Here is a 22,997-nt window from a genome sequence, read left to right on the forward strand (position 1 = left end):
AATGTGGTGCTACAGAAGAATGCTGAAGATTAGATGGGTAGATCACATAACTAATGAGGAAGTATTGGCTCTGAGCACTATGGGACTCAACTGCTGAGGTCATTAGTCCCCTAGAACTTAGAACTAGTTAAACCTAACTAACCTAAGGACATCACAAACATCCATGCCCGAGGCAGGATTCGAACCTGCGACCGTAGCGGTCTTGCGGTTCCAGACTGCAGCGCCTTTAACCGCACGGCCACTTCGGCCGGCTGAGGAAGTATTGAATAGGATTGGGGAGAAGAGAAGTTTGTGGCACAACTTGAACAGAAGAAGGGATCGGTTGGTAGGACATGTTCTGAGGCATCAAGGGATCACCAATTTAGTATTGGAGGGCAGCGTGGAGGGTAAAAATCGTAGAGGGAGGCCAAGAGATGAATACACTAAGCAGATTCAGAAGGATGTAGATTGCAGTAGGTACTGGGAGATGAAGAACCTTGCACAGGATAGAGTAGCATGGAGAGTTGCATCAAACCAGTCTCAGGACTGAAGACCACAACAACAACAAGACCTACTAGAAAATTATCTAGACTAGTAAAGCAAGAAACTTTGATACCAAAGGGTATAAAAGAAATAATTCCAGATCAACCTTGTTTTATTGTACCAGGTTTAACAGTGAATATGTTAATTGGTACAGATTTATCATCAAAGTGCCAAGGAAAGACCGACTTGAATCACAGCCAAGAAGTGCTTTGTCAAAGTCTGATGTAAGTACTGTGCCTTTCATGGTAAATCATATTGTTAATAATAATGAAACAGGGGTACTACTGATCAGAATACTGAAAAATAAGGGGAAGATACTGAATTCAGTAGAAATACAAAAAATACTGATGAGAAAGAAAAATGTATCATGGAGGAAATGGATGTTAAAATACAGTCAAGAGAACAGATTTCTACATCTACACCTGTAATCTGCAAACCACCATGAGGTGCATGGAGGAGGGTACAGCCCACTGTACCATTTAGTAGGGTTTCTTCTTGTTCCATTCACTTATGGAGTGTGGGAAGAATGACTGAATGCCTCTGTGCATGCAGTAATTATTTTGATCTTAGCTTCACAATCCTGTGTGAGTGATATATGAGGGGGTTGTAAAATATTCCTATAGTAATCATTTAAAGCCAGTTCTTGAAACTTTGTTAACAGACTTTCTTGGGATAGTTTACATCTATCTTCAAGAACCTTCCAGTTCATTTCCTTCAGTATCTCTGTGACATGCACAGAAGTGAGCAATAAGAATTGTGTGTGGAGTACATCCTAGGCACTCGTGCAGGTATCTGTTCAGAGCTCTACAAATCCTTACAACACCTGCCCATATATTTTTTTTCGAAATCAATAGCTCATACCACAGTTACAACACCTGAAAGAAACTGGATATCCATTATGAGTTAAAAACGAAAAGCATGGTCCAGAAGGGGGTTTTATACAGTGGCACCAAGATTTTTAATGCCCTCCCACCGTACATTAAAGAACTGGTTGGAAACATGCCAAAGTTCAAAGAAAATCTGAAGCAGTTCCTTTTAGATGAATCTTGTTACAGTATTGATGAATTTCTTAGCAAAAATGCATAGAATCTCTTGTTTGTGCTTAAACCTTACTGTGTGACCTCTACAATTGATTAATCATAATCTGTAAGTACAGTGTAACTTAATACAACACCCAGATTTATGTATGTCTGTATATGACACCTGTATAACTTAAGAACAATACTCAAATTTATGTATGACTGTATATTCTTTCAGATGTCCTGTATCTTAACTAATATGTAATGGTATACGCTAAACTTCACAGTTTCCTTAATCTAATGATAAGATCAATGTATCTGTGCACAAAATAATAATCTGTGAAAAACCTTGACTCATTCTATATCCAGGGATATGTTCCCATATGGATCTATGGAACATGAAATAAATGAATAAATAAACTCTCCCAGGGATTAAATAAACCTGTGAACATTCATGCTGCCCTTCTCTGTATATGTTCAATAACCCCTGTTAGGCCTATCTAGTATGGGTCCCACACACTTGAGCAATATTCTAGAACCAGTCACATGAGGGATTTGTAAGTAATCTCCTTTGTAGATTGGTTGCATTCCTCCAGTATTCCACCAATACACCAAAGTCTACCACCTGCTTTACCCATGACTGAACCTATGTGGTCATACCATTTCATATTCCTAAAATCTGAAATTCCCAAGTACTTGTATGAGTTGACTGATTCCAGCAGTGACTCATTGATACTACAGCCACAGAATACTAAGCTTTTTCATTTTGTGAAGTGCAATATTTTACATTTCTAAACATTTAAAGTAAGTTGCCAATCTCTGTACCTCTTTGAAATTTTATCAAGCTCTGACTTAACATTTATGCAACCTTTTCAGATAGTACTTCATTACAGATAACTGCATCATCTACACAAAGCCCAATTTTATTGTTAACATTGTGTGCAAGGTCGTTGATATATAACATGAAAAGCAAGGGTTCAAACACAGTTCCCCGGGGTGCACCCGAAGTGACTTCTACATCTGATGATGACTTTCCATCCGAGATAACATGTTGTATTCCCCCTACCAAAATCATATGGGGTATCAAGTGAATTCTGTGATTGGATTGAGGAATCCAGTCACAAATTTCACTTCATACCCCATATGATCATACTTTTGACAATAAGTGGAGGTGTCATGCTGAGTCAAATGCTTTTTGGAAAACACAGAATTTAGAAAAGTGTTAACCAGTCTTCACAGCGTATTTTTGAATAAGTGAGGTGTGGTAAAAGTTTATGAGTGTCATTTTAATGTAGAGCCTGAGCAATATTTTTTTTTCAAGAAACCCTACCACATACACGTTGCTATACAGAAAACCATCAAGAAAGAAATACAATATATTTTGGAGGAGATAGTAATTAAAAAAGCAATTAGTGAATTTAATAATCCCCTTGTTGTAGTACTTAAACATGAGAGTAGTGTCAAATTAGTGTTGGATACATGCCAGTTAAATGAAAACGTCCCCTAAAATGTGGATGAGTTACTGGACTAAAATGTCACACTTCAATGTACATAACATGTCAATACTGGACTTTGCCTTTTATGACAGAATCTCATAATATGCAGAATTTTTATGTGAGGGTGTTTGTTAGCAGCATGGAATAGTCCCTTTTTGATTAAATATTTCTGTGTGTGCATTTGTAAGAGCGATGACTCTTGTATTGGAAAAAGAACTATTAAAGCAGTTGACAATTTTTGTATATTATATACTGCAAGTAAAATTAGTTAGATGACTGGATACATGTTTGCCTACCACGCAGCAAGCCCGGGTTCGATTCCCAACCGGGTTGGAGATTTTCTCCACTCATGGATTGGGTGTTGTGTTGTCATTATCATCATCTCATCATCACTGATGTGCAAATTTCCCAATGGGATGTTCCCTGAAATAAGACTTGCAACCTGGTGGCCGAACTTCCCCAGACGTAACCTCCTGACCAAATGCCGCACGATCATTTCTTTTTTTTTCTTCCACTGTAAGTAAGTTCCATGTGCATTAGGGAAGAAAATAGAAAATATTAGTCTGCTAGACAGAGTACTGGAACCAATAGGAAAAGGTGGCATGAAGTTAGAAGAGACTGAATGTGTCAGAGACAAATTAAATTTCTTGAGCCACAAAATAAGCAGGGAATTCATATTACCAGATCCTTCCAAGCTGTCACCTATTGAGAAGTCTGAAGCAGCCATGAATAAAAAGCATCTTAGATCTGTGTTTGGATTATTCGAGTTCTACCAATGTTTTGTAGGTGGTCAGTTGTTTCATGCACCATGCATACACTGATTATTAAAAAAGGATACCGCTTGGGTTTGGACAAAACAGTGAAAGTCCACTTCTGAAGAAACAAAAAACTGTTTGATAAATAGTGTTATACTGCATCATCCAGATTTTGGAAAGCCATTTTGTATGTCAGTTGATGCAAGTGGTTATGGTACAGCTGTATAGGTGTTTCAGATGGGAACAGTCATTGGCTGTGTGTTTGGTACGCAGAAGTTTGAACATTATTTCCTGAGTCACAAAGTGATTGTACATAGTGATCACAAGGTTCTTACATTCTTAAAAATGAACAAGATGAGACATGCAAGACTGACAAGGTGGGCCAAGTACCATCAGCAGTTTGACCTTGAAATTAGAAGTATACAGAGAAAGATAATCTGGTAGCTGATGTGTTACTGAGAAGTGCTGAATTGTGCAAGGAATCTGTAATTCCTTTGACAGAGAAGGGTGAGGTACAGACAACCTAAAATATGTCAGTAGAACCCAAATAATCCAGGGTGGATCTAAGTTATTTTACTTCTTGGTCACCTCAAACTTCTCAATGCTGAAGCTGAAGTGTTTAAGAAGACCAAAGAACAGCAAAGGTTGTCAGTCTCATATCCATCCCCACGTCCCCTCTCCCTCCCCCCAGACAGAAATAGTGTACCCATATACATGTATAGGGAATAAATTCTGTGTACAAGTATGCAAAACTGTTTAAATGTTTGCAATGCAATACATAGGGTGGCTGGCACATTGACCCCATGTTGTTAATTCAAACCAGGGTCAGCATACCGCCCCATACCAGAATCAGTCACATTAACACATGAAACTATTAGGGTGGGTTTTTTCAGTACTTGGTAGCTTGGGAGAATCTGTTAATATAGATACCCTGCTAATTTCATGGCCCAAGAAATTTAATTTGTTTTTAATGCATTCAGTCTTTCCTAGCTTTAACTTCATGTCTCTTTTTTCTATTGCTTCCAGTCTTACATGTTTTTCCACATGGGACTTGCTAATGGTGTATTATCTACATAAATTGTCACCTGCTTTAACAGTTATTTTTGCAGTAACTTGTCCACACTTTGGGAGCAGTCACACACTTTCTCATTGCCACTTCATTTAACAAATGTGCATCCAACCCTAATCTGTTGCTTCCACCACTTTCATCCTGTACTTATTCAGCTAACCTGGCAGAAGTGGGATTTTTTCCACTAACCTCATAACCAATGAGAACATATACAAGTTCCAGACAACAAAGTTGAGTGCCAGTTACATCGCTGTCATGCTGCAGAATTTTACTGTGTAAATATTAGTTAAATCTATCCTGTTGCAGAATAGTTTATTCTGAATATTTTGCCAGTGAAAATAATAGTGGTTGTCAATATAAATAACATGGACAGCAAGCTGAAGTGGCATCTTTAAAAACATTGTGGGCACTAAACAGGAACTTGAACTTGGACACTGTTTCAAGTGTCTTAAGTTAAGTCCATGTCTAACAATATCTCACATTCCAATATTGTACTCTGTGAAATGAACTAACAGTGTTTACAACTATAATCAATTACACTGTAATTCTGCAAATAATGGCAGTCAAATATTTTCACATGGCTAATCTACCAGTGGCACTAGAAAACATTAAGCAGGAATTAGAGGAGGAGGATATGAGACAGAATTACATGATACAACAGCAGAAGCTCTTACATTACATCAATCAAGGATAGAGCAAGCAGGAACAAGTTAGGTTAATACAGGGCAAACAAAATTGGGTCAAAGTGGAAGTAGTAAGGAATATGTTTGCGGGATGTATATTGCAAATTGTAAATAGATTACTGTTACATGTTTATAGAATCAAATGGTTGAATTTCCAAAGAACTTTGTGAAATTGGTGGCAAACTTTCAGAAACAGACAGAATGAGTTCTAAAATGACCAAGAAGACTTCAGTAGCAAAATCTAAAATAGTTAATGAACTAAATGCTCAAATTGCTAAATTTAAACAAGTGTTAGGTGACCAAATAACAGCCATTAATAAACAGGTATGAAAACTAAATGAAAAAGTGAAAGTTATAGAGGAAAGGGTAACTGAAACAGAATCCAGAACTGATAAGATAAAACTGAAAGTGACTGATATATAAAAGTATCTTAGAAATGAAATGTCCATTGTAGAAACTGAAGTTAAGAGTGGAACTGAAATTAATAATAATCAAAACTTCATTTCACTAAAAATTTGAATGATAAAATTGAAGAGGTAAAGAAAAATGTAACTGAAGCAGATGAAGATTGAAAATCTAATGTAACTACACTACAAGAAAATGTTATTGTTGTTCAAAAAGAAATACAGTTATTACAAAAGCTTTCTGTAATTATGGGTACAGTAACTGATCCAATATGACTGCAAAGTTTCCCTGGGGATGGAAATTTTCTTCGCTAAAAGCTTTCTTGAGGAATATTTGTCTTTGACCAACCACTAAGTTGTCAAATTTTCACATTTGATGATGTAGGAAGGGGTTTCTAAACAAGTTTTGATCTGAGGCGGAGCTAGGATTAAGAGTGAGTTCCTAAACATGTCACGTTACAGACAGCAGAAGGAAGGCATGAAAGAATTCTCCAGAGCTCAGTTAAAGAGGATAGTTCATTTCAGTCAATGTTCTGGTGGGGTAACTTAGAATAGTGCCTTAAGATGGAGGTTGCCTGAAAGAGTACAATGGGGTTAGGACTGCAGACTTGATGACTCTATTGATCATTTCTTGAAGTATGTAGACAAGTTGGATATGGGATTTGAGACAACAACTAGAAAAATTTTTTGAATAAGTGAGAGGAAGTTGTGGACATAATAACTACAGTAATAATAGTAATAACTAAGAAGTTGTAGCAGTAATACCTGGAATTATTACCCAGAGAGACAACACATGCAAGGTTACTCGAAGTTCAATGTGCTTAGAAATGATAATAGAGTGTTTGAAAATAGAGGCAGACCACATAAAGAGTACAATCAGCCACAACAACCCTTTAGACCTAATGATGGGGAGAATGGCTTGTTAAACAGCAAACCTCTCCATTGGCAGCCCAAAATGTGAGAGCTTACAATAATGTTAATGCAGGGACCACTGATAATGATCAATGTTTAAATCAGAATTCTGATAATAATAGAGGTGTACCAAGCAAATACAGTTGCCATTGGTGAAGAATGTTAGAGTGGGATAAGAAAAGAACACTTAACCACAGCAGTAAAGAAACACTGTTTGACAAGTTATGTTTAGAAGAACGGGTTTACACAATTTGTTCAGCCAAGAATTTGGGGATGGACTAGAAGGTAAAAACGGTGGAGAAGTATGTATATATTAGCAGAAGTATGAGGACAAGATATATATAACAAGGTAACTGACATTTTTCTGAAGGGTAACACTATAAATGAAGATATTGGAGAGTTGAAAAGTGCAGACAAAAAATAAGTGAGCTGTTTTGTTAGCTTAAGTGAATATATGTTAAAGGATGACGAAAATTAAGTTTCGGATATTGTGAAACTTTGAGATGTTATGGGGAGCTTTAAAGAAGATTTCAGTTACCTGAAAACTGCATGTTGGAAATGGCTGAATCATGGAATCATGGAAATGGGGATGAAGACAATTTATATACAGAACAAAATTCACAGTTTGTGAAACCAGTTGTTGCTATGGGAAAAGATTAAGGGTTTCTTTACAGTATTTGAATGAGTTTTAGTATAATTACTTGTACCATGTTTTTCTGGGAAAAATTGGCAGCAAAAAATAAATAAATAAATAAATAAAAATTTACACACACACAAGACAGTGGAAAAAGTATCAAAAGGTATTTTGTAACTACTTTACAGAAAGACAGTAATAGAAAGTAAAATTCAATTAATGTAGAGACTCTGTTTGAAAATGGCAGTGGAGAGATGAAAGGTCACAGTTCTGAAGAAAGTATCAAACTGATTAAGCGAGTAGCATATGTCAGTGGATGATACAGCATTGATTTTGATGACATGGAAAGAGATTTATTAGAAGAAACTGCGCATAAAGCAACCTGTAACTTAGTAGGAAGCCCTTTTGTCAATATAAAAGTTGGAGCGTGAAGGGAAAGTATCTGATGGTCTCAGGGAATAAAATCTCTGGGATACCAGAAGTACTCTGAAAAGAACTTATTTAAAGGACCAGATCACATCAAAATATCAATGATGAGAGTGAAGGCTGAGAGAGCTATAGGTAGACACAGAAAACAAAATAAATATCAAGCACTGCTTATATTTTATACCAGTGAGTCAGTGCTTAACCCTCTGCACACCAAGCTAAAACACTTTCATGGTATACCAGGAGGGTGGACCAGGGAACCCACAAAGCAAAATGCACTGTTAGACATAGTAAATCTACAGAAACAAAAATAATCACATAGAATAACAAAGTATTGGAAAAAGAATAATCCTCTACACTGTCAATGTTATGAAGATATAATGTACCTCAAGTGTAGTAATAAAAAATTATGTAAATTATTATTTCTTTTTCAAATATAGTATCTATTGGTAATTACACACTTTTCAATTTGAATCACTGCAATTTTTGCACACTTTTTCCATTTTCACAACTAGCATGTTCACTACACACAAACAAATACTGTTTGCCACATTTTGGTTTCCTCTCATCTGTCTTTTTGCTAGGACACAGTTTGTAAACGTCCACCACTGCCAACACTTGCAGTGGTTCAGTTAAACTTGGCTACTGTGTCAATGGACTTGCATCTTCACCAAACAATAATGACTTCATTGATGTTCTTCTGTTTGTGACATTTTGTTCTAATTCTACATTCTTGGCTTGTCATATGGCTTTATAAATTCATGTCCTAGGCTTAGCAAATATTTTCTCCTTTTGCTGAATGCAAAAGCCTTCCAGTTAGGATTTTCTGTTTTCCAAATAAAGTAGGCATTAATGGCTACTGTATCAGTCATGTTCAAGAATAGCAGAAATGGCCATAGTCATATTACATGAGTACTTATTTATCACTTTGTCCATTTTTCTGTGCTGTCATCATGATGTTCAGAACTCAAAAGGATTACTGCCTTGTTCTTTTAGGCATGTATGATACTAAGACTTTTTGAAAATTGTGGTTTCAGTGGTACTGGTTGAAGTTCACATGTTGTTTCAAGCTTGTTTTCTCAAGGGGACCAGTCAATGTTAGCCCTTGTTTCAGGAGCTCCTGTGCAAGTGGAACACTACTACAAAAGTTTTCTGTTGCAAACACCATATCCAATTCCTAAAGGAGATGCAAGCCCCACTACAAATCTAGCACCTGATTCTTTTCCATAGATCCTTCTTTCCCTGTGTAAACCTGCAATTTGAAGGCATAGGAAGATTCAACATTGCAGAGGGCCCAAATCTGTATGCTGTATCTATCTTGATTTCATGTAAACCCTAAATGGATGTTTCCCTAGGAAAGCTATCAACTGCTGATCCACTGTCCAATAGCTTCTTGGATAATAGTCTAACAGCATTCCTATTAGAAAGCTGTAAATATTTCTCTAAATGCACCAAATTTGTCTATATGTCTCCATTCCTCTCTTGCGGTCATGTTGTCATATGTGATGTAAGATAGAAGTTCAGAAAACGTATTTCGCAGAAATGAAGCTTGAAATATTTTCCTTTAGTGCACAGTGTTTGTGCACCATAACATAGAAAGTTGTTCTCATTTAACTTTTAGTGCTACCATAGTTACAAGGAGCCCTATGAAATGAAATATTTCTGTTGTACTTGTTCGCATCCACTTACGATTGTTAGAAGGATGAGTCACTTTTCATTTATTATAAACTGTCTCTGCTTTGCATATTTTACAGCTTTGTCAACTATTTTAGATGTAATGACCAACATGAAAGTCTCCACAATCAGAGACACAATCCTGGAAGTAATTGTGAGACCGCTAGGTTTAGGCAAAGTACCTTGTTTCTAACACCTACTTGGGTTTTTGTACATTGAATGCCATATCATTCCACTTTTGTTAGTGTATGTAGGTCTCTGTGGCCTTAGAATCACATTAATCAACTTTTCATTGTCCCTTACTTTAATAATATCTTCAATCATATCCTTTGTTTGTGCATTGTCTTGTATTTCTGGACAGGCAGACTACACATTACTGTCTCCTAAATATGCTTCTGCTTCTGTTATTTTCATTACTTTTTCTACATCTCATTCACCATGTAAATCAAATTTCTTCAGTAAATTCAGATTTTTAGACATGTTTGTTTCACGACACAGTATGCTATAGTAACAGAACTGAAGGAATTGACTAACAGTGAAAAATATGTGATTGAAAATTAATATACATAACAATGCATTAAAATTTAAAACATTCATTTCACACCTGTACCAACACAGCTTTCTACAATATACAATATATGTGTATTTTCATCTCATGTGGAGTCGCAGGTTGGGTAATGATAGGACCCCAATAAAAACTGCAATTATTATTCAGTATGTAGATACTGTAACACTGGAACACATGAGGCAATACTGACCTTATGACTTATCTTAGAAGAAAGATTAAGGAAAGGCAAACCTACATTTCTGACATTTGTAGACTTAGAGAAAGCTTTTGACAATGTTGACTGGAATACTCTCTTTCAAATTCTAAAGGTGGCAGGTGTAAAATACAGGGAGCGAAAGGCTATTTACAATTTGTACAGAAACCAGATGGCAGTTATAAGAGTCGAGGGACATGAAAGGGTAGCAGTGGTTGGGAAGGGAGTAAGACAGGGTTGTAGCCTCTCCCTGATGTTGTTCAATCTGTATATTGAGCAAGCAGTAAAGGAAACAAAAGAAAAATTTGGAGTAGGTATTAAAATCCATGGAGAAGAAATAAAAACTTTGAGGTTCGCCGATGACATTGTAATTCTGTCAGAGACAGCAAAGGACTTGGAAGAGCAGTAGAATGGAATGGACAGTGTCTTGAAAGGAGGATATAAGATGAACATCAACAAAAGCAAAATGAGGATAATGGAATGTAGTCGAATTAAGTCGGGTGATGCTGAGGGAATTAGATTAGGAAATGAGACACTTAAAGTAGAAAAGGAGTTATGCTATTTGGGGAGAAAAATAACTGATGATGGTCGAAGTAGAGAGGATATAAAATGTAGACTGACAATGGCAAGGAAAGTGTTTCTGAAGAAGAGAAATTTGTTAACATCGAGTATAGATTTAAGTGTCAGGAAGTCATTTCTGAAAGTATTTGTATGGAGTGTAGCCATGTATGGAAGTGAAACATGGACAATAAATAGTTTGGACAAGAAGAGAATAGAAGCATTTGAAATGTGGTACTATAGAACAATGATGAAGATTAGGTGGGTAGATCACATAACTAATGAGGAAGTATTGAATAGGATTGGGGAGAAGAGAAGTTTGTGGCACAACTTGACCAGAAGACGGGATCGGTTGGTAGGACATGTTCTGAGGCATCAAGGGATCACCAATTTAGTATTGGAGGGCAGTGTGGAGGGTAAAAATCGTAGAGGGAGGCCAAGAGATGAATACACTAAGCAGATTCAGAAGGATGTAGATTGCAGTAGGTACTGGGAGGTGAAGAAGCTTGCACAGGATAGAGTAGCATGGAGAGCTGCATCAAACCAGTCTCAGGACTGAAGACCACAACAACAACAACATGTAGATAAATTTACTTAAAAAATTGAATGGTGGTAGTATTTAGTACAAAAAATTGAACAATGTCACATAGTCTGAAAAATATAAATTACTAAAATATAAACTAGCTCTGAAAGAATCAATGATCTGTTTCATAAATTTCAGTGTATAAACTAACTGACCAGTCTGGATCAACTACAGAACTCTACCAAATACCTTTAGCTCCTGAGTCAGGGAATTACACAACTTTCTTGTACAATGGAAAATGTTACCAATGTCAAGTTATTCCATTTGGACTGACTGGTTCACTAGCAACATTTATCAGACCTTTGGACTCTGTGTTAGGGCAGCTCTTGAGTTCTAAATTAACAATCTATGTATGTGATATTGCTGCATGTAGTCAGAACTGGTAAGTCCATTACTGGCTCATAAAATTCTATGTTCACCTTTTGAAAACATCATAATCTAGTCACGTGTTTTATATTTGAAAATTTTGAAAAAAAATGCTAATTGATTTTAATTATTTCTTATACCACATTCTGCAATTGCACTAAATTTTACAGTAAATTTTAAGCCAAAAATGTATGTCCAAGTAGTCAATGTGTGTTGGCGCAACAAATGTCATTTTCATATTTTCAGATTCAGGACCATTCTTACATGTCAATATATCTTTAAGAAGTAGGTTGGTGAATAAAAGTCTAGGTAAACTGATTAAATGTAAATTTTTAAGGATTTTTTTGTAGTGGTCATGAAGCCCCCCTCTTCTTGGTGTACACATTAAGGAAAATGTGTTGGTATTGATAAGATCGAGCTAAAGTATAGTTTCACATTGTTTGTAGTGCTTCGAGAATTTTGAAGTAAATTCTAGAACCACTCAGCCTTCCACCATTTCGAACACCTGATATTTTAGAGGGAGGTGAGGGAGGTGGGAGGTGAGTGGGAGAAACGAATATGCCTTAATGCACGTTGCCTATTTGTATGTGCAGGGGAAAAAAAATAATTGGACCCAGCAGCCGAACTGTTGCAGACAAGCACCTGCTGTATATTCCACAGTCTCCATGTACAGGTCAAGAAGAACAAGGAAACTTTATGTAGTATTCTGTGCTTTTTAGTGTCTCTGTTGTGTGCAAAAAGAAAAAAAACTAATGAAGAACTGAATATAAATTTCTATGTTCATTCATGTATTGGACTCATTTAAGACTAGAGACTTTTGAATTACTTCAAGTTTTGGATATGAATGAAGTAAGACAAATATCTGCTATTTGAATATGTGTAAATGAGTCTAATGTTTAAGGAATAAGTTAGCTTGCAGAAGTTAATGTCTGTGAAAGTTGAAAATATACAGTGATTGAACTGAAAAGTATTTTACAAGTACGAAATTATTTCAAGGAAAGAGAAGTATTTTAATAAATTCCTTTAACCAGCTATAGTCTTCAGAGAAGAAGCTTTTGGGAGATCAACATAGCTAATTACCCCAGAAAGGATTGGCTACACACAACATGTAAGTTAATTGAATTGAGAGACATGCCTGACTTGCAACCCAATACAACACTGTCTCTTGTCGTCTGAAAATGTTAGATCTTGACACATAATTTATATCAAGAAACTAATTAATTTTCATAAGATACACTGATTTTGTTTGGCAATTGCTGTTGAGTTGACTGTGATTGTAACAAGAGGCAAACCAATGCTTTTCATTGACACTGGGTGTCTCATGAAAGATGTGATAAGCTCTATTTGTTTGGCCTGTTTCCAGTTATGCAATGAGAAAATGAAGTCACAAATATCTACTGAAACACTTGAGAAAGTGCACCTGATGACTCTTGGGAGAGACACCTAGTGTGTGTGTGTGTGTGTGTGTGTGTGTGTGTGTGTGTGTGTGTGTGTGTGTGTGTGTGTCCCAAGAGTCGTCAGGTGCATTTTCCTGGGCGTTTCAGTAGATATTTGCAATACTGTATTTGCGTTATCTAGCCAGAATTAACTCAAATAAATTTTGTTCATCATTTTGTTTATGCAATGTCCAGTGTCAATAAAAAGCATTGGTTTGTTTCCCACAAACAAAATTATTTTTGAGATGGAATTCTACATGCCAACTCTATAGAGTGGTCCCAGATCAGTCTAGGTGATGTTTGTTTTATTGATAGATATTAACAGCGACAGTAAGACATGAAGTACTTTGGCAGTGACTCAGTAGTGCTTGATAATAGCAGACACCCCAGGCAAGGGCATTAGTGTTGATGCTGGAGAACTGGTTATTTGCTATGTTTTACTGTCTCTGATAATATACATTGATAAAATGTATGCTATGTTTTACTGTCTCTGATAATATACATTGATAAAATGTATCACGCAAGACAAATCTGGGAGCACTATATCTTTTGGGCACGTAAAACTCCCCTTTAAACATCATATATTGTGTAATGGGAAACAAACCGACACTTCCTAGAAATGCTGGGTGTTCCATGAGGAAAGTGATGAGCAGTATTTGTGTGGACTGACTCCATCTACACAAAGAGAAAATGAAATTGCAAATATTGACTGAAACACCAGAGAAAATGTGCCTGGTGGCACATAGGAGAGAGATCCTGTGTGTGTTTGTGTGTGTGATGTAAGCTGACTTTGATCCCTTTATCTCTGAATAGTGTTAATAATATCTTCTTCATATTCTTACTTACTACAACCTTTTTCATAAATCCTAGGAACTTACGAGATTCTGGATATGGATCGTAATATATGTAATAAACAGTTCCCAAGTTTTCTATACACACATATATTTTATCATCCCCAAATCCAGACTGAGCCGTCTGAAGAAATGAAAGCCTGAACACATGATGGGTCGCACTCTTGTGGCAGGGACAAGCTGTGCACTATCTTGACGTTGAGTTCGTCGGTGAGGGTTGGATCTGTGCTGTCGGTGAGCAGTACAAGCACACAATTATCTAACACAATAATCGACATGTCGTCAACTCAGTCAGGTGGTATGTTGCAGCGCAAAACGAAGGATGGGGCATCCACGTCTCTAGTACCTGAAATGTCTTCAATACCTGTGAATGGGGATGATGACAACATGCCTCAGGAACCTGCAAACTGTGGTGGTGAATCATTGGACAGAAAAAACCCAACCTTAGGTTGGAAGGACTCGTTAATGGGTTTGTCAAAAGAACATGTGCTTGGGCAGTGTGACTGGGATGGCAGAGGGGTGTCAGAGTCTACAAAGGCAGGCTTGAGCCTGTGCAGAGAAACAGTTTGTGGATGATCTTTTATCATAATGTCGAACATTGTCTTGCCCCTCCAGAGTACTTTGAAAGGGCCGAGGTAAGGGGATTGTAAAGGTTGTCTAACAGTCGTCCCTGAGCATGACGTGTGAGCAAGAGTTGAGTGCAGTGGGCACGTAAGTGTCAGGTGGGGAAGGGTTGACAGGTGGGTGTAGCCGGGTGTTTCTAAAGTCGGCACGCATCCTTCTAATAAAGTCTGGGAAGGAGGGGGAATCCCCAGGACCTTGGGGAATAATTAGTATCCCAGGTAAAGCTGGTTTTTCATCAAAAATGAGCCGGCTGGTGTGGCTGAGCGGTTCTAGGCACTTCGGTCTGGAACCGCGCGACTGCTACGGTCACAGGTTCGAATCCTGCCTTGAGCATGGATGTATGTGATGTCCTTAGGTTAGTTAGGTTTAAGTAGTTCTAAGTTCTAAGGGACTGATGACCTCAGATGTTAGTCCCATAGTGCTCGGAGCCATTTTATTTGAATCAAAAACGAATTCGGAAATCGTCCCATGTAAATCTGGTTTAAATGTAGAACGTAGTCCCAGCAACACCCAAGGAAGTGCCTCAGACCAGAGACAATCATGGCATCTGAGTGCAGTTTGAATTGTGTGGTGCCATTGTTCCACCAAGCCATTGCTTTGCAGGTGGTAGGCTGTTGTATGGATCTTTTTAATACCGCAAAGATTACAGAAAATCAAAAAGGTGCAGATTTGAACTGTCGACCCTGGTCGGTTCTGATGGTGGATGGACAGCCAAACCTAATGATCCAAGAAGAAACAAAACCTTTGGCCACAGTTTCTGCTGTGATGTTGGGTAAGGGGACAGCTTCCACCTAACAAGACATTTGACCTATTGTGGACAGGATTTACCTGTGGCCCTCCGACGAAGGCAGGGGACAGATAAGGTCAATATGTACATGACGGAAACGTCCCTTAGGGATGTCAAACTTGCCGAGTGGTGGAGAGGTGTGACATCCTATTTTGTTTTGTTGACAGGAAATGCAGCTGCATGCCCATGTTTGACAGTCCCATTTCACATCTTTCCACACAAAATTCTTGGTGACGAGGTGAGTGGTGACTCATATGTTGGGGTGGGCATTGTCCATGACAGTCAAGCATTTAAATGTCTGTAATCACCACACATTCGAAAAGAACCATTATTTTTGGTGACAAAGTGAATTGGTGAAGACCAATTGCTGTCCGATGGCTGTAGAATGCCTGCCTCCAGAAGTTCATTAATTTGCTGCCGGGCCGTGCGCAGCTTAATGGGGTTGAGGCGTCTAACCTTGTGTCTTATAGGAGGGCCAGCAGTGGTGTCATTCCGTGTGTCATTCCGTCAGTGACGGAAAAGACTGAGAACTGCACACGAGGCTGAGTAATGTTCTGACATGGAGTTTTGGGACGAGTGGGGCTAGATGAGGCATAGCCGTAAGTGCGAGTGGGAAAAAGCAGCATGAAAGTCACATGCCTATTACACAAGCGCAGTGTGCGCTTCTTTGTAGAGGTCAGCTGTACACACAGCATGGAACAGAGTGGGGCACACAGTGACTGTCTGTTTTTAACTTTGCCTTGGGTAACCGGCAATGGGTGAGAGAGGCCCTGGCATCGCTCGAGGTAAAGCGATGGCCGACGAGTTGCTTGGCCAGCATGTGGGAGAGGGGGAATGTTTCTCAACAAGAGGGGCAGCTGCCTGCATAGTGGGTGTGGTCCAGCTGTACGAGTGATTGTTATCAGAGACGCTGCTTGAAACACAAGGCACTGCGTGTAGTGGGCACTTGGGCGGTATGGAGGTTACTGAACACAAATCGTTACATGCAGTGAATGTTTTTGAACTAACCTGATATGTGATATGTGTTCGAACTGATGCTTGGCAATGAAGTTCGATCCGGTGAAGTAACTGCGGACTGTAGTTTCAACAGGGAGGTACAAGCCACAGTGAGCTCATTATAAGTGTTAGCAATGTGTTGTTTCAGCTCGTCATTCTCCAGGTGGAGGTGCATCGCTGAGTCATATTCTGAAAGTAGGTTAGTGACAAAGGTCACAATCTTGCCTGTGAGGGCAGAACACTCGTGAAATAAATCCCATGTTGCGGCAGAAATGGAACGAGGAGTATGGGTGCCGGAGCATGGTATCTGAGTGTTAGACAGGTGGTGTAACACTGAATACTGGACTAGGTTCAGGGAGAGCTAGTAATGGAACAAAAAATCCATAACAAGAACACATAATAAACAGTTCCCAAGTTTTCTACATACACATATATTTTACCACAAAGACTGATATGCATGAACACTTCATGAAGTACAAAGGCAGACTGAATTAAACAGGGTGGCTCGTCAGAGCAATTAATATTCCGAAGATTGTAATTTGTATGGTCGATGTGACATATTGAATACCATTTTCATCATTTCCTTACATGCTGTAACCTTCTGATAAACCTATGAGCTAAACTGAAGGGAATTGTACCATCCTAACATCGAAGTTTATTTCTCATCCAACAAATGTGATCTCAGAGTTCCTTATTTAAATTCATTCGTGGATAAAATCTTAATTTTTCAACCATTTTTCAACTAAAAAGTTACCATAAGATACTTTTTATGTAGTTAAGACAATCTGTGTTCTGTAGCTGAACTAGGATTTCATGGATTTATGGCAAAATCTTGTATCTTGGGAAATCAAAATGAAGTTGATGCACCATCCAACCAACCAAGAAAGAAGAGAACAAAGGAAGATACACAACACCAGGAATTGTGAAGATTCCAATGCCATTGCCTCAAAAAACTGTAAATGCCCAGGAGGGGTGAATGACAATACACATGAAGAAAAACAACACTTCCTTTGTATGAAGGAACAAACAATCAACATAATGCAAACTGAATATCTAACATGATACTCCTTATACAAAGTCAGACTTTTAATATCAATTTAAATAGTTACTACCTTTTTGAATGTTGCATTTCACAGCTTGTATTTCCAAGATACAGCAGTCACATTATTAATCTATGCACTCATTTACACTTGTTAGCTGCAGTACAGAGATTGTAAGATAAATTTACCAATTTTAAGTAGCATTTAACATGGTAGTGACAAGAATAAAATAGTTCTAACTTAAATCTGGGCAAATTTGTTAGAATTCCATCCACAGCGGAATATGAATGGAATCCTATTGTAACATTTAACACACGATATTGATACTTTCACTTTATAATTGGTCATTGAGCAACAAAACTCAATTGCCTAGGCATTGAGAAATCCAATGTTTATTTTTACACTCATGCTCATAACAGGAACAACAACTTCTTCTAAACTATTTGAGATGCTGACATGCACTTACTGATATAATAGGTGAATTAATTTCTTCCAGTTAATAATATCTGATCACAAGCAAAAATCCTTGCATGACTGACACTCCATAATAATGCTGTACTAATAAAGAGCAAATAAATTTAATGGGCAGTCATTCTCTATATATCCTCTAAATAACAATAAAAGTTACCGAAACAAGGAAGAAACATTGAAATTCAAAAACTACATAATTTACAAAATGTTCTATTACAAAATCATTTATCTTCCTTGAAATTTATGTGTCATTAGAAAGCTCAGGTCCTGGAAAGTATAGAAAAATTTTCACTTTCCATCGAACTTACTGTATTGATACCTATTTTAAATGAGTAACTGTAACAATATATCATCAAAACACAATTGATTCATCTTTATGTGAAAACTGAAATTCCATGTATGTTCTTAAGGTGTTAAAATAATTGAACAGCATCAAAAAAAATCACAGCTTTAAGTACCAGTAGCTCAAAATCATAATGTTGCCAAGGAAGTCCAGAATTTTTCTCTAATCAAATCACATGAACTGTTAACAAATGAAATCTTAAAAACATAGCCTATTTTCACAGTTAACATTATTTAATTTATTTACAAGAAGCAGTCATATCTGTTCTGTTTTTAACACCAATATTGTTTTTTTGATAAACAGCTGTGTAAGAAAGTGGCACTATAAGAGATAATTTGATACTGGAAGTTTTTCAAAGACTTTAAAACTTTCTAAAGTAAAGCTGGCTTGCAATGTGCAAAAACTTGAGTGGAGACATGTTTCTATCAAGATGTCTCAAATGAGTTAGTGTACAATGTATGCACTGGGTAGCTGTTAAACTATCAGTGAATAAATGAAGATATTTACCACTTATATTCCACTTATTTAAGAGACAATAGAGGACCGCAAAAACCTCTATACTACATGGAACATTGAATCTGAGGGAACACAAGCAATGATACAAGGTGAAGAAGAACAACACAATGAAAATTAAGTTAAAAAACATTCATTTTATACAGTTTCAGCTAAGTCTGCAGAAATGACTTAGGAGAGCACCTATGAGTTCCATACAATAAAGCTGTGTGTCAGTTACAATACTTATCACTAAAAAAATCCCATTACAGTAAGAGCTCTGAATACACAAGGTTTTTAGTGAACATACTATACGAAATTATATTTCTCAGCAACTAAAATCAAGTTTTTAAATTAGGAACAAATACCATCACTGATTTATAAAACTGCTCTCACAAATGATATTTCAAAACTAGTTTTTTCTCTTCACTGTGGCTTGCACAAGAACAGCTACAAAGTAATATATGGGATTTTGCCATTTTGTAGGAAAATCAATCATCAGCTGAATGAAAGAAAAAAAAGAAAACATATTTTTTGTTTTGCTAATAAGCTAATAAGAAAAGGTAAATTTTAAAGTCTCTTACTTCAAAAAATATATATAATGAGAAAACTTACATTCTTAAGTCGTTCATTTTCTCCTTTCAATTTCTCAATCTCATCCAGCAAATTCTGATCCTGTGCACCTGTTTGTTGCTTAGCTGTATCCAGTTCCTAGAAACACAATTATCAAATGAAGAAGCAGCAGAATACAGACATAAATTTAAACATAACTGTGTTTCTTCAGAATGTGTCATCATTTTCAATTAAAGTACATGAAATCCAAATCCTTTTATTAAGTTATGAAATGCTTTGTAAGAAAGCAATGGCTTGATGGGCAAATGCATTTGAATACTGATCCCAAATTTTACATTTGGTGTATATCTTTTCCTATAAGTTTATTAACAATGTATCCTTGTCTGAGTCGTTAATTCACTAATTATATCTTCTCTTCAGTGAGGCCAAGAGCATGTATTATGTCACAATATGACATTATGCAGTGAATAATTCCAGGAAAATGCAAATCATTTATTTAGTAACCTCCTTCTTTACTACAAGCTTTTTTGGCTCTAGCACCATTCCCAACTAAACATCTGGTTGGGATAGATACACTTATTGCATCAGTGAGCAACTGTTAATTGGCTATTTGTTGCTAGATCATTTTAATTGGGTAAGTTTTGTTTATACAGAATATTTTCATGAGCATTCATTGTGATGTTAATAAACTCTTCAAAAATTGTATTAGTTAATACTGCCTGAATGGCAGTGAGTATTTAAATTAACTTGCCCTTCTTCACACCCCCACAGCAATAAGCATACATGCTGCATCTCCAAGAGCCAAAGATATCTTCAACAAAATTGGTTATTTATGTGAATGCAAAAACCATAATTAATGTTACAACAGGTCTTCCTGCCACACATTTTATTGTGATTTACCAGCACTTGGTATATTCATACACATTGATCACTCTATGGCTAATCTAATTTTGAGATGCTCATATTTTACATAACACACTACATGAAATTACATTTCTCAGTAACTGAATCAAAACAGGATATTTGTGACCATGTCATCTTAAACCAATGGCATCACTGGAAGTGGATAAGATAGGGCATTTTGAACGCACATTACTCTCCCAGCCATTGTCGGGTTTCATGACTGGAACTGCTACTTCTCAGTCAAGTAGCTCCTCAGCTCACCTCACAAGGGCTGAATGCACCCCACTTTCCAACAGCAGTTGGAAGACCAGAACAGTCGCCCATCCAAGTGCCAGCCAAGCCAAACAACACTTAACTTCGATGATCAGGTAGGAACCAGTGCACTGTAGCATGGTCCTGTCATTTGCTAGTGAGCTAATAAGATAATGTCAGTTTTAATATGTCACTCTAAAAAAAAGTTATAATGGAGAAAACTTACATTTTTAAGTCTTTCATTTTCTTCCTTCAGTTTCTGGATATCAGCCAGCAAATTCTGATCCTCTGCACCTGCTTGTTGTTTAGCTGCATCCAGTTCTGCTCTCAGAGACTGCAGCTCCTACAAACGAAAATGTCATAAAACTAAGTATAAGACAATAGAAGTGAATTTAAAGATAACTGTGTTCCTTAAGAATGTATAATTGCTTTCAATTAAAATACATGAAAACCAGATCCTTTTATGAAGCTACAAAACGTAGTTGAAAAGAGCATTGGCTTGATGATCAGATAAAGTTGAATACTGAAACTTCCCAGCAGATTAAAACCGTGTGCCAGACCGGGACTCAAACTTGGAACCTTTGACTTTCATGGAAAAGTGCTCTGGCATCTGAGCTACCCAAGCACATTTCATGAGCAATCATCACAGCTTCAGTTCTGCCAGTACCTTGTCTCCTACCTTCCAAACTTAACATAAGCTCTTCTGTGAACCTTTCAGAACTAGCACTCCTAGAAGAAAGGATATTGCAGAGACATGGCATAGCCACAGCCTATGAGATGTTTCCTTTCTCCCAGGAGTGCTAGTTGTGCAAGGTTCGCAGAAGAACTTCTGTGAAGTTTGGAAGGTAACAGATGAGGTACTGGCAGAACTAAAGCTGTTATGAAGGGTTGTGAGTCATGCTTGGGTAGCTCAGATAGTAGAGCACTTGCCCATGAAAGGCGAAGGTCCCAAGTTCGAGTCTAGGTCCAGCACACAGTTTTAATCTCCCAGGAAGTTTCGTATCAGCACACACTCTGCTGCTGAGTGAAAATCTCATTTTGGAAACTTGAATACTGTTCCAAATGTTATATTTATGGATGTTTTTATGTATAAGTTTATTACCAGTGTAAAATAAATTGAATTCACAAATCATAATTACATTACATAGTAAGGAGTACCTTCAAAGATATCAAGATCCTCTTTCATAATCCACAGAGAATGAATGGATCAAAACCACGTGATTAACTAGCAAGGTATGCTGAATAGTTTTGTAGCTTTATTTCAGCATAAGTTGGTATCCTTATTACTCACCATCAGAAAAAAAAAATATTGTTGAGTGTAGCAGTGTTATAAAGAAAATGACTGTGACATCTAAAATAAATTATGACTTTCTACACAGCAAGCACTTCACACAGCAGCATATAACAGTAAATACAATGCACAGAAACAATACAGTTATTAAGGAAATGCAAGCTACAAAAACACAGCTTACAGGTGCAAGACATAGTTTGAGAAATAAAGGAATTGAATTATAAAATTAAAGAAATTTTTGATTTTGCTTGAAATGGCACATGTGCTGCAAGCTTGATTGGTCTATACATGGGTAAGTAGGAGATTCAAGTAAAGATGTTCTCCATGCTTCACACAAACAGCCACTATGTATGGCAACAATGAGAAAAATAGAGATGAGGTACTATAGCTCAAAATATCAACAGAATGCATACAGCAATCAATGAAGGCGTAGAAAATAATCATAAAGGGATCAGGAATTTTTGAGGGAATGTCCACCAATGATGACCAGTCCTTACATCTGATACTAAAAAAAAAAAAAGAATCTAAAATATAAGGTTTCCTGCAAAATAAGGGTAGAGATAAACTATTGAGTTTGTAGCAGTACCATACTGTAATCAAAATTTGAAATTAAAAATACTTTTAATATTGTGTACACTAATGTGGTGATATCGGACAATGGGTGGCAAAATTTCAAGTTAATAGTTTTGTTTGTATTGGATATGTTGAAGCAGATACCATATTTTTGAAACAGTGATCGAATGTTGGGATAGTCAATTTTGTAAGAGAAGAAGTGGAATTTTCAATTCCTGTGTCATCATATTGCTCAGAATATGTTAAAGATTTTACTTACAAGAAACTGACTAACAAAAACAAATTCTTGTTAGGTGTCATAGCTCCCCAGATGGTAATTTAAATGTGCACCTGGAAAAAATGTACATGGTGATTCAGGAGGAATGCCACATAATTTGCAAGGTGATTCTACATGTGAAAATAAACTGAAAAAGTCCAACACACATCCATGAATCATTATGAAGACAAGTGTGAGTATTACTTACTGAAATGCTGTATAGGCACTGTGGTGGACAGAATAATAG

The 22,997-nt window shown here is 37.0% G+C and overlaps 1 protein-coding gene across 1 annotated transcript in view; it reads right to left on the bottom strand.

The window, feature by feature from the left end:
• Positions 1 to 22,997, bottom strand: part of LOC124594905 (probable DNA double-strand break repair Rad50 ATPase) — a 189,625-nt gene that overhangs the window by 25,897 nt on the left and 140,731 nt on the right. The window contains exons 8-10 of the mRNA XM_047133383.1: positions 20,857 to 20,973; positions 19,518 to 19,613; positions 14,145 to 14,273 (exon numbers count right to left, since the gene is read on the bottom strand). Coding sequence (XP_046989339.1) covers positions 14,145 to 14,273; positions 19,518 to 19,613; positions 20,857 to 20,973 — 342 coding nt within the window. The remainder of the gene's footprint in view (positions 1 to 14,144; positions 14,274 to 19,517; positions 19,614 to 20,856; positions 20,974 to 22,997) is intronic.

This window comes from Schistocerca americana, chromosome 1 (assembly GCF_021461395.2).
Source record: "Schistocerca americana isolate TAMUIC-IGC-003095 chromosome 1, iqSchAmer2.1, whole genome shotgun sequence".
NCBI classification, from domain to species: Eukaryota; Metazoa; Arthropoda; class Insecta; order Orthoptera; family Acrididae; genus Schistocerca; species Schistocerca americana.